Source organism: Macaca mulatta, chromosome 14, assembly GCF_049350105.2.
Source record: "Macaca mulatta isolate MMU2019108-1 chromosome 14, T2T-MMU8v2.0, whole genome shotgun sequence".
NCBI classification, from domain to species: Eukaryota; Metazoa; Chordata; class Mammalia; order Primates; family Cercopithecidae; genus Macaca; species Macaca mulatta.
This window is the reverse complement of record NC_133419.1, coordinates 7,372,219-7,384,826: the sequence shown is the minus strand read 5'-3', so window position 1 is coordinate 7,384,826 and position 12,608 is coordinate 7,372,219. Positions and strand designations below refer to the sequence as shown.

Sequence of the window (12,608 nt, the reverse complement as noted above, 5' to 3'; positions counted from 1 at the left end):
CACTTAACCTCTCTTAATCTCCCATAGCTTTGCTGGGCTTGGTGAGATCGTGCCACTTCATTCCAGCCTGGATAAAAGAGCAAAACTCCGTCTCAAAAAAAAGAAAAAAAAAAACAAAAGTAGCTCATGAACAGGGATGCGTCTAGGGGCCAACAGATTCTAGCAGTGAATAGAAGGATGCAGCCAGGGAAGGGGCAGAGCTGACTTAGCTCCAACTCCTGCTGGAGTCGGGAGATGCAAACCCATTGTCCCCAGATCTTCTAACTTTTTTATTTTTTTGAGACGGAGTTTTGCCCTTGTTGCCCAGGCTGGAGTGCAATGGTGCGATCTCGGCTCTCTGCAACCTCCACCTCCCAGGTTTAAGCGATTTTCTGACTCAGCCTTTCCAAGTAGCTGGGATTATAGGCATGTGCCACCAAGCCCAGCTAATTTTATATTTTTAATAGAGTTGGGGTTTCTCCGTGTGGGTCAGGCTGGTCTTGAACTCCCGACCTCAGGTGCTCCCGACCTCCCAAAGTACTGGGATTACAGGCATGAGCCACTGCGCCTGGCCAGATCTTCTAACTTTCAAAGGGAAGCTGGAAATCCTTTTTAAATCAATTTTTTAATGGGAAAGTCCCCCCTCACCGCACACTGCTTTCTTTTGAGGCACAGTCTGACTATGTTGTCCAGACTAGTTTTGAACTCCTGGGCTCAGGAGATCTTCCCACATCAGCCTCCCCAGTAGCTGGGACTGCAGGCACAACCCACTGCACCCAGCTAAATTTTTCAATTTTAAAAGGCTGGCAACTCACTTAAATGTAAGACAAATCAACACATCTGTAGGCTGGCGATGCTGCCCACACTGCCCAGACTAGGGATTAGGGGGCCTGTGTGGGCCATCACCAGGCTGCTAACCACAGCAGCCAATACGTACCAAGCCTGACTACACGTACCTTCTCATTCCACCCTCCTGGCAGCCTCACATCTGCTTTACAGATGGGGAACTGAGGCTCTAAGAGACTAAGAAAATTGCCCAAGGCCGCTGCAGCTAGCCAGGGGCAGATATGGGAGTCAGAGCTGGGTGCAGCTGACTACAAACCCTGTGCTCAGGATGACCCCCTCTAGGAGCCTCCACCTCTCCCGCAGTTCTCTTCTCCCTCCACTCAGGCAGATGAGATTCTGCCTTCACAGGGCACCAGGCTGGAACTTCTGTCTGGAAGCCAGGGGCGGTGGCTCACGCCTGTAATCCTAGCACTTTGGGAGGCCAAGGCGGGAGGATCACTTGAGGTCAGGAGTTCTGAGACCATCCCGGCCAACGTGGAGAAACCCCATCTCTATTAAAAATACAAAAATTAGCTGGGCATAGTGGCGCATGCCTCTAATCCCAGCTACTTGGGAGGTTGAGGCAGGAAAATTGCTTGAACCTGGGAGGCAGAGATTGCAGTGAGCTGAGATCGTGCCACTGCATTCAAGCCTGGGTGACAGAGTGAGGCTCTGTCTCAAAAAAAAAAAAAAGAAAAAAAGGAACTTCTGTTGGGTGTGCCTAGCAGTGATTCACACCCTCACTGAAATCTCAGCTCCCTGGGAAAGGATGTCGTGTTAAAGGGAGAGGAGAGAACAGACAGCATGGGAGTCTGGGGTCTGAGCTGGACCAGCCATGGAGGTGATGGGGCCCCGGACAGCCAGAGGCCGGATGCAGCTTGAGGCTTTGTCCCATACCACGCCTGTTGTGCCGTGGGATGTACTTTGCCTTGCATACCTTGCTCGTATGCTGCTGGCATTGGCTGTCCCAGCTTGGCTCCACTCTTGCAAAGTCAGCTTGTGCCAGGTAAGCAGGAAAAAGCCGATGGCTTATCTGATTCCCGGCAAGGCAGCAGCAGGCTGGGAGGTGTGTGTGTGCACGTTAGCGTGTGTTTCAGCGTATCCAGGCCAGCTTCCGCCAGGAGCTAGGACCACCTTGGACAGGGACCCGGTGACCCATTTGACTGGCAGATTCTTAGGAAACTTTTTGGAAACCATATGCCCACCTGCAGAGAGGCACAGTGGTTAGGAGCATGGAGCCAGACGGCCTGGGTTGAACAGTTTATTAGCTGCGTGGCCTGGGGCAAATTACGCCCTGGGACTCTCACCCACAAACCAGAGATAATAATAGTACCTACCTCATGGGGCTGTTAGGAGGATTAAATGAGGTCAGATATAAGCAAAGTGCTTAGAACGGGGCTTGATGTATAAGAAGTGCTCGGCAAAGTTGCCTATTCCTATCATTATCTCCAGCCCAGGCCCAGGAATGAGTTTCCACTCTAGTCAGGACGGATGAAGCCCTTCCTGGCTTAGCACCGCCCTTCCATCTCCATGACAACGCACATCTCCTTGTGGGAGTGGGGGCAGCATCAGGAGAGCTGGGAGCCAGGAGCTGGCTGTGCAACTTACCTGACCTGCTTCTCGAGGCTCCTGGGCACCCCCGGACTTAAGGGGGTGGACTAGGACTTATGGCATCCCAAATGTGCTGGATGACCCTGACTGAAGCATGGCACCCCAGCTTCTTGACTCCAAAGCCACAGATTGGGGAGAACCCCGGGGTTCCTGAAAATGTTGAGGGCCTTAGCTTTACCCTCTGATTCAACCCCTGTCCCAAAGGGAACCTACAGGATGCTCCAAGGGGTCAGGAACTAGTGGGTCACGCTCCCCGAGGACTTTTTATACTGCACCTGAATGGTGTTTGGATTTTTTGCAAATTGGTTGCTGCCTTTAAAACTCAGGAAAGTGCATGTAAAAAATTCAGGTATCTGGCTTTTCTTTAAAGTGCCAGAAGATCAAGCCGCAGTGGGTGGCATTCCTGCTGGGGCAGAAAGGCAGCGGCCCTCGGGCCAGGCCATCACTCTGCAGTTCTCACGTCCCCTTCCCCTCGCCCTACCACCCTGCACCAGGCCTGCAGGCTTACTGTGTGTAACCACCTCTCTGAACTACACGGGAATCCAGAGGTTGGGGTGGGCATTATCCTGGCCCTCTGCGCCCTTGACCTGAGATCAGCGCAGCCCATCCCAGTTTCCCTTTTCCAGGACTCCCCACACGCACCCATCGAGAACACATCCGTGAGCCAGATTTACTTCTTAACACAATAATAAAACAATGAGCAGTTGCCTAGCTTCAGGTAATGGATTGTAGGAGCTCCCAGACCTTTCTAGAACAACTTCAGTTGTTCCTAAAAGCTGGGGATGGAGGGTGGGGTGGGGAAGAAACCATGCCAAGCAGTGAAAGGACTGATAATAGAATATTGCAGAGATGCAGCCTTTCTTTCCCAATCAAAATGGAAGCATTTGAAGGAAGGCTCCGGCTCAAGCCAGGGGTGCCTTGCTCTTATGAGTCGCCTACCGCGTCGCCGCTGGTCAGCCTGATGTTGTTAGGATGGAAATGAGCTGGGGTTGCAAATTTGGCAAATACAAAAACAGGTCGCCCAGGAGCATTGACATTTTGGATGAACAATGGAAAAGATTTTGGTGTAGATATGTCCTATGGACTATTTGGGACACACATATTAAAAGCTGATTTGAAATTTGGCCGGGCACGGTGGCTCACACCTGTAATCTCAGCACTTTGGGAGACCGAGGCTGGTGGATCACATGAGGTCAGGAGTTTGAGATCAGCCTGGCCAACATGGTGAAACCCCATCTCTACTAAAAATACAAAAATTAGCCGGGTGTGGTGGCACATGGCTGTCATCCCAGCTACTTGGGAGGCTGAGGCAGGAGATCACTTGAACCCAGGAGGCAGAGGCTGTAGTGAGCCAAGATCGCGCCACTGCACTCTAGCCTGGGCAACAAAGAGAGACTCCATCTAAAAAAAGAAAAGAAGAAGAAAAAAGAAAACAAAGCAAAATCTGAAATTCACATGCCACTGGGCATCCTATGTTTTATCTGGCAATCCTGAAAAGAGTCTTAGAATGCTTGAAAAGAGCTTTAAACACCATTTCTTCAAATGCCAAGCCTCCCTTTGGTAGCACGCCCTTTATAGCGGAGTGTAAGCTCTGGATGACCGGCACGCGCGTGCCGGGAGGCCAGGACCTGGGGACGGGACGCTGACTCTCTGCAGCCCTATCCGCTTACTCTCTTTTCCCTTCCAGTCACAGTCACCACAGCAGGCACCATGGCAGTGGATGTGGCAGAATACCATCTGAGCGGTGAGTGCCCAGGGCAAGCCCCTCCTGGATCACGCCTACGAGACCCTTACCCCAGGCCTGGGTGGGAGGTGTCTGTGGGACATGAGTAATTTGTCCTTGCCATTATTGCCTTCACTGTCAAGGGCAGTCAGTGACTTGCCCAAGGTCAGACAGCCCTGGGGACATCAAGCTTGGCCCAGTCTGCCATCTCCTCATCTTGCCACTCAAGTGACTCCTTCCTGTTAAAGTGACTTTCTCTCTTTCACTTGAGAGGGTCCCCAGGGAGACCCTCGTCCTGCTGCACCCTGGGGATGAGCCTGTGAGTCGGAATCCACTCACCGAGGCCTTTTGTGGAGGCTGTCAAGTAGCCAAGGGAAAATAAATCCAGGAAGGTCAATGTTAGATTCATGAGGCATTAAACTCAGAGACCACCCAGTCCGGAGACAGAAGCTATGGTGAGCTGAGATCACACCACTGCACTCCAGCTTTCCAGCCTGGGCGACAGAGTGAGACTCTATCTCATTAGGAAAAAAAAATAGAGGCCACCCAGTCCAGGGCCATTGCTCCCACCCTGTCACCCTGTGCCCCAGCAGGGAGATGGGAGCTGGCCCGGAGATGCCTCAAGACTCCAGACATACTCCTGCAGCCCTCCCCATGGACGGTAGATGGGGTCAGAGCTGAAACACACCAGCCGTCTTTTCTCCCTTTGTTCTTCTCCCCATTCACAGATGGGAGAAGTGAGGCTCAGAGAGTAACGGGGTCAGGACGTGCCCTCAGGTCTCCTGACTCCCAGGCCCAGGCTCCCCATCACTCCAGGTCCTACCCTAACACAGCCCCTGGGAAGCCCAGGGCTGATCTGAAGGGTGTGCCTGGGTTTTCCCATCACTTTTCACCCTCGGGCTCACAGGTTTAGTCCCCCACACCCCACCCCCTATCTGTATGGCCTTGGGCAAGTGGTGAAACCTGAGCTTCTACTTACTCATCTGTAAAATGCAAACGATGAGCCTTGCCTCAGGGCTGTTGGGAAGATTTAGAGAGCTGATGGATGTGCAGCGCCCAGCACAGTGCAGACGCCACTCTCCCAGCGCCAGGGCTTTGCACATGCTGTTCTCCTGGCCTGGAGTTGTTCCCTGCCTCTGCCTCTGCCTCTGCTTGCCTGAGTCCTGGGGCCTGGTGTCAGAGTTACAGGTGCAAATCTGGACCCAGTCTGTCTGGAGGCAGATCTTTCCTCTGTCCCTCAGCTTCCTCATCTGTAAAATGGGGAAAGCAATAGAACCAACCTCACAGGATTGCCTTGACTGGATGGGTTAATATATGTGACGTGCTTAGAACAGGACCTGGCAAATCATAAATAGTAAGTGCTTCATAAGGGGAGTTATTCCTCCTCCTCCTCGTCCCCCTCGTTTCCGGTCTTAGCCTAGACCCCACTTCCAATATCACCCAAAGACTGGTATTCCATAAAATCAGTAAACAAATGAATGTGAATTGTCATTTCATGCCACCTTCCTGGGGCTTTTCCTTCTGTGCCCCCAGCCCTGCCCCCTTTTCTGCCACACCGGGCATGGGTTTCATCCTTCAGCTCCCAAGAGCCTCAGGCACAGGGGAGCCTGAACCTGCTTTGCCACCTGGCTGTACCCACAGCCTGCTCGGAGACCTTGGGCCTCCGGTCCTGCCCTCTGGCCAACCCCCGGCTACCACCCAGCCGTGCTGTGACCCTGTTCCCAGGACTCCCAGAACATGCCAAGCCTTGGCAGGGCAGGGCCCGGGAGCCTCTGTGGATCTCTTTGTTACGGGTGTATTTAGCCCACAGGTGACATTCTGTCAACAGGAGCAGGAGGAAGGAGGGTTTCTTCACGGCCCTTCCATTATCATTACCCATTCCTTCTGTTTTCCCCTGGTCTGCCCAGCCCGTGACTATGTGCTGCGTTACTTTTACACACATCACAATTGTGTGATTAGACCGTGTTGGGGATTCATTTTTTTTCCTCTCTTAACAATGCCAGAAATGTGTCTCTGCATTGCCACAGTGCCATCCTAATGACCTCAATTGTCATGCTCAAAGGCCAGTGACATTTCCTCCCAAGACAGTGCCACCAGCCCTCCCTGGCCCCCTCGGTGGGACCTTCAGGCTGTTTCCAGATTTCTGCTGTTATAAATACAGCCTCGATGACTCATCCCAGACATAAAACTTGTTGGGATTTTCCCTTTAGAATAAATTCATCAGAGTGGTTCCGCTAGATGGGGGATGTTCTTGTCATCTGCATTTTCCAGACAGAGTCTGAAGCCCAGAGGTGCTGGGTGACTTGCCTGGAAGCCAAGGTACCTGTGCCCGGCTCTGCCGTTTCTCACCGATGGCCTTGAGTGGAGAAACAGATGTGCCCGTTACCCTTCCTTGGTCTCAGTTTTCCTCTTTTAGAAAGTAGGGCCATGGCCGGGCGCGGTGGCTCACACCTGTAATCCCAGCACTTTGGGAGGCTGAGGTGGGCGGATCACCTGAGGTCACGAGTTCAAGATCAGCCTGGCCAACATGGTGAAACCCTGTCTCTACTAGAAATACAAAAATTAGCCGGGCGCGGTGGTGGACGCCTGTAATTCCAGCTACTCGGGAGGCTGAGGCAGGAGAATAGCTTGAACCCAGGAGGCAGAGGTTGCAATGAGCTGAGATAGTGCCACTGCACTCCAGCCTGGGCAACGAGAGCGAAACTCTATCTCAAAAACAAACAAACAAACAAACAAACAAAAAAAAAAAAACAGAAAAAAAAAGAAAAAGAAAAGAAAAGAAAGTAGAGCCTCACAGGGTGCTTAGTGCTGGGAGGGCGTCAGGGCTGGAGGCCAGTGAGTCAGTGCTGTGGATCTGGCTAAAGGTGGCTCAGTAGACAGCAGGGCAGCCTAGAAGGGCTGCCCCACTGTGTGCTCCATTCCAGTGCATCTGGGCTTCAGGGCAGCAGTGATGAGGAACTTCTCTAGCCCCAGGTCCCCTCCCTCCCTCCCCCAGGCACTCTGCCCACTCTGGGCTTTTTATACCCCTCTATTCTTCCTGCCCTTGACTTCCAGCTCCTGTTGCTGTGGCCTGGCACACTTCTTGCCCCTCCTGATATCTCGGCTTACATGTCCCTCCTCCGGGAAACCTTCCTGGGCTGCTCCCATTCCCAGTACGCTGATTTGTCTATTTATTTGCCTGCCCCACACCACCCCCTAGATTGCCAGCTACTTAAGGACAGGGACTTGGCCTGGGGCTGACTTAGCCCTGGCTACCTGTGCCCATAGGCTGCTGGCGCACCAGGGTGGGTGCTCGATGGATGTGCAGTGATCCATCTCCAGCCCTGAGATGCCCTTCGCGCCTCTCTCCACTTTGCTGCAAGGGAACTGTGCAGGGTTGAGGCCGGGTGGGGCAGTGGTTACCCCGCTTGCTTTGGGGTCAGGCTGCCAGAGTTGGAGTCCCAGGATCACCCCTTCTGGGCTCTGTGACCTTGAGCAAGTTCTTTAGTCTTTCTGTGCCTCAGTTTCCTCACTTGAATTGAGACAGACACAGTACTAAGAACAGTTTAGAGAGCTGTATTTGCCAGCACTGTGACCTGCAGAATGAATCCCAGTGTCTCCTTGGCTTCCTGTGGGGAAGCAGAGCCAGATTTCCTAGGAGAGGGAGGCAAAACCTTGGAATGTGTGTGGTCCTGCCTCGTGCCAAGCACGGTGCTGGGGAGGACGCGCCTGCCACAGTTGAGGGGGTTGTTAATTTCCGTTTTCGGGGGCAGCAAGGCTCAGAGAGGGAAGGTTATTGACTCATCAGCAGAGCAAAAGCCTCTGAGCATCCGGATTTGTCTCCGAGCCCTGCACAGCCTGCAGCCACCTCACTTGTGGGTGAGTTGTTTGTTTGTTTTGGTAAGAGATTCACGGAGAGATGAGATTCACATACTGCGCAATTTACCCACTGAAAGTGTACAATTCAGTGGTTTTTAGTATATTGTGTGACCAGCCACACAATCCATTTTTAGAATATTTTCATCATCCCCCAAAGAAACCCTATTTCTCCCAACTTTCCAGCCCCTGACAGTCACTAATCTACTGTATAGACTGGTGTCAATTCTGTCTACGTAGATTTGCCTGTTCTGGATATTACGTACACCGGCTGATCATCCTCAATCCAAAAATCCAAAATCGAAAATCTGAAATTTTTTGCGGGCCGACATGATGCTGAAAGGAAATGTCCATTGGAGCATTCTGGATTTCAGATATTTGGATTAGGAGTGCTTAACCTATAAGTGTAATGTAAATATCCCCAAATCAGAAAAAACCTGAAATCCAAAACACTTCTGGTCCCAAGCAACACGGGGAAGTGTATGTCTTGTTCGACATGGGATCTCCAGCACCTAGCACATAGTAGGCATCCAATAAATATCCATTCAATGAAGAAGTCAGTGCTGCTCCCCGGGTGGGGGTCTGTATCCACTAGGAAGCCCTAATGAGAGGCTGCCCTTGCCTTGCAGTCATCAAGAGCCCCCCTGGCTGGGAGGTGGGTGTCTATGCTGCAGGGGCCCTGGCCCTGCTGGGAATCGCAGCTGTGAGCCTGTGGAAGCTCTGGACGTCGGGGAGCTTCCCCAGCCCCTCTCCGTTCCCCAATTACGACTACAGGTACCTTCAGCAGAAGTACGGCGAGAGCTGCGCGGAGGCCAGGCAGAAGGTGAGGCTTCTGCTCCTGCAGGTGCACAGCGAGTGCAACCCCATGCCCCCACATCCACTCAGATCGGCCTTCAGCCCCTCTCCCTCCCCTCCATCACCGCCTCCTCCTGGTTGATGTCCTCCTTTGAAGGGGAGTAGGCCTCCCTCCTCCCCTTTCACATCCGCACCTTTTTTTTTTTTTTTTTTTTTTTTTTGAGATAGAGTTTCCCTCTTGTTGCCCAGGCTGGAGTGCAATGGCATGATCTGGGCTCACTGCAACCTCTGCCTCCTGGGTTCAAGCGATTCTCCTGCCTCAGCCTCCCAAGTAGCTGGGATTATAGGCGTGCACCACCATGCCCAGTCAGTTTCGTATTTTTAGTAGAGATGGGGTTTCACCATGTTGGTCAGGCTGGTGTCGAACTCCTGACCTCAGGTGATCCATCTGCCTCGACCTCCCAAAGTGCTGGCATGAGTCATCACACCCGGCCTGCTTTTGAACTACTAACGTCTTCTTTCTTTCCTTCTTTCTTTCTTTCTTTCTTTCTTCTTTCTTTTCTTTCTTTTTCTTTCTTTCTTTTTTTTTTTTTTCAAAATGCTCCTTGTGGAGGAGGGCTACCCCATAGGAACGTGTCCAGAGTAACCTGATATATTTATTTCTTCTTTCTTTCTTTTTTCTTTTTTTTTTGTTTTTTTTTTTTTGTTTTTTTTTTTTTTTTTTTTGAGACAGGGTCTCACTCTGTCACCCAGGCTGGAGTGCTCTGGCACAATCTCAATTCACTGTGACCTTCACCTCCTGGGCTCAAGCAATCCTCCCACCTCAGCCTCATAAGTAGCTGGGACTACAGGCCCAAGCCACGATGCCTAGCTAATTTTTTTTGTTTTTTGTAGAGACAGGGTTTCACCACGTTGGCCAGGCTGGCCTCAAACTCCTGGGCTCAAGAGATCTGCCCGCCTCGGCCTCGAAAAGTGCTAGAATTACAGGCGTGCACCACCGTGCCAGGTCCTTCTCTTTTCACCTCCCTTGTAGCTGAAGCATTTTGACATACTGTTGAACACACATCAGAAGCATTATTGTAATGGCTGTAGGAGATTCCTTTTTGTGCATGTGCCATGATTGACTAAATGTCATGATAAATAATGCAGTGGATGTTCTGTATGTAAAACTTTGTCTTCATTTGGGATAGTGTACTTTGGATGGATGTCCACATGTGGAATTGTTGTATCGGGGGCACACACATTCTTAGGGCTCTCACTATACGTTGCCGAATGTTTTATCATTTAACACATGGCAGAGAATTTTCCGAATGTCATGTAGAGTTCCAGAAAGCACAGCCAGAATCTATTACCAGATTAGAGTCCCTCATGCTCACTCACTTAAGGTGTCTGGGGGGACTATCTCACATGCTGTTGGGGGAGTGTAAATTTGAAAAAACTTTTCCAGGCCTGGCGTGGTGGCTGACGTCTGTAATACCAGCACTTTGGGAGGCCGAGGTGGGTGGATCACCTGAGGGCAGGAGCTCAAGATCAGACTGGCCAACATGGTGAAACCCTGTCTCTACTAAAAATACAAAAATTAGCTGGGTGTGGTGACACATGCCTGTAATACCAGCTACTCGGGAGGCTGAGCACGAGAATCACTTGAACCTGGGAGGCAGAGGTTGCAGTGAGCCAAGATTGTGCCACTGCACTCCAGTCTGGTTGACAGAGCGAGACTCTGTCTCAAAAAAAACCCCGCTTTTCCAAAGAGCATTTCGGCAACGCTTGTCAAAAGCCTTCAAAGGGGCCGGGCGCAGTGGCTCACGCCTGTAATCCCAGCACTTTGGGAGGCCGAGACGGGCGGATCACGAGGTCAGGAGATCGAGACCATCCTGGCTAACATAGTGAAACCCCGTCTCTACTAAAAAAATACAAAAAACTAGCCGGGCGAGGTGGCGGGCGCCTGTAGTCCCAGCTACTCGGGAGGCTGAGGCAGGAGAATGGCGTAAACCCGGAAGGCGGAGCTTGCAGTGAGCTGAGATCACGCCACTGCACTCCAGTCTGGGCGACAGAGCGAGACTCCATCTCAAAAAAAAAAAAAAAAAAAAAAGCCTTCAAAGGACTGACTGGGCGCGGCGGCTCACGCCTGTAATCCCAGCACTTTGAGAGGCTGAGACTGGTTGATCACCTGAGGTCGGGAGTTCGAGACCAGCCTGACCAACATGGAGAAACCCCATCTCTACTAAAAGTACAAAATTGGCCGGACGTGGTGGCACATGCCTGTAATCCCAGTTACTTGGGAGGCTGAGGCAGGAGAATTGCTTGAACCCGGGAAGTAAAGGTTGCGGTGAGCTGAGATCATGCCATTGCACTCCAGCCTGGGCAACGAGAGCAAAACTCCGTCTCAAACAAAACAAAACAAAACAAAATTAGCTGGGCATGGTGGCAGGCGCCTGTAATCCCAGCTACTCAGGAGGCTGAGACACGAGAATTGCTTGAACCCAGGAGCCGAGATCGCGGCAGTGCACTCCAGCCTGGGCAACAGAGTGAGACTCCATCAAAAACAAAAACAAAAAACCTTCAAGGGACGGTGTCCTCTGAGCCAGGATTTTAAGAAAGCTATTCGATACTGCAGCATTTGTATTTCTGAAAAAGTAGAAACAACGTAAGTGTCCAACAGTGCGAAAGAGTGAATTAAATTATGATTATCTGCTCAATGGAAAATTGGGGAACCATGAAAATTATGGTAAGCAGCCAGGTGCAGTGTCTCATGTCTGTGATCTCAGCATTTTGGGTAGCCAAGGCAGAAGGATCTCTTGAGCCCAGGAGTTGGAGACCAGCCTGGGCAACAAAGCAAGATCTCATCTCTACCAATAAATAAATAAATTAGCCAGATGTGGCTGGGCGCGGTGGCTCATGCCTGTAATCTCAGCACTTTGGGAAGCCGAGGCGAGCAGATCACCTGAGGTTGGGAGTTCGAGACCAGCCTGACCAACATGGAGAAAGGCCGTCTCTACTAAAAATACAAAAAATTAGCTGGGTGTGGTGGGGCATGCCTGTAGTTCCAGCTACTTGGGAGGCTGAGGCAGGAGAATCTCTTGAACCCAGGAGGTGGAGTTTGCAATGAGCTGAGCTCATGCCACTGCACTCCAGCCTAGGCAACACAGTGAGACACCATCTTAAAAAAAAAAAAAAAAAAATAGGCCGGGCGCGGTGGCTGAAGCCTGTAATCCCAGCACTTTGGGAGGCCAAGACGGGCGGATCACGAGGTCAGGAGATCGAGACCATCCTGGCTAACACGGTGAAACCCCATCTCTACTAAAAAATACAAAAAGCTAGCCGGGCAAGGTGGCGGGCGCCTGTAGTCCCAGCTACTCGGGAGGCTGAGGCAGCTGAATGGCGTGAACCCTGGAGGCGGAACTTGCAGTGAGCTGAGATCCGGCCACTGCACTCCAGCCTGGGCAACAGAGCGAGACTCCGTCTCAAAATTAAAAAAAAAAAAAAATAGCCAGGTGTAGTAGCTCACGCCTGTGGTCGCAGACACTTGGGAGAGTGAGGTGGGAGGATCGCTTGGGCCCAGAAGATTGAGGCTGTGGAAAGCTGTGATCGCACTCCACCCTGGGCAAGTGAGACCCTGTCTCAAAAAAAAAAAAAAAAATTATGGTAATGAAGGCATGGAAGATGTTTGTGGTATAAAAGGTTCTTGTTTTCTCAAATCCCAAGGTCAATTTAAGGAAAATAAAAATATTTATTTATTTATTTGTTTTTGAGCCGGAGTCTCACCCTGTCGCCCAGGCTGGAGTGTAACGGCGTAATCTTGGCTCGCTGCAACCTCCGC

The 12,608-nt window shown here is 51.4% G+C and overlaps 1 protein-coding gene across 13 annotated transcripts in view; it reads left to right on the top strand.

Annotated features, from left to right (window-relative positions):
• SYT12 (synaptotagmin 12) overlaps positions 1–12,608 on the top strand; it is a 42,456-nt gene that overhangs the window by 15,061 nt on the left and 14,787 nt on the right. For 5 of the 13 annotated variants that reach the window (XR_013403518.1, XR_013403519.1, XM_028833180.2 and 2 more), the window contains exons 2-3: positions 4,103–4,159; positions 8,623–8,816. The exons of 2 other annotated variants lie outside the window; for them this stretch is intronic. Coding sequence is in view for 4 of the 11 variants with exons in the window: in XM_028833180.2 (XP_028689013.1) it covers positions 4,126–4,159; positions 8,623–8,816 (228 nt within the window). In the remaining 7 variants the exon portion in view is untranslated. Of the gene's footprint in view, positions 1–1,502; positions 1,811–4,102; positions 4,160–8,622; positions 8,817–8,982; positions 9,038–10,830; positions 10,881–12,226; positions 12,283–12,608 lie in introns of those variants that run through there. 6 more of the 13 variants (XM_077962085.1, XM_028833181.2, XM_077962082.1 and 3 more) reach the window with 5 other exon arrangements.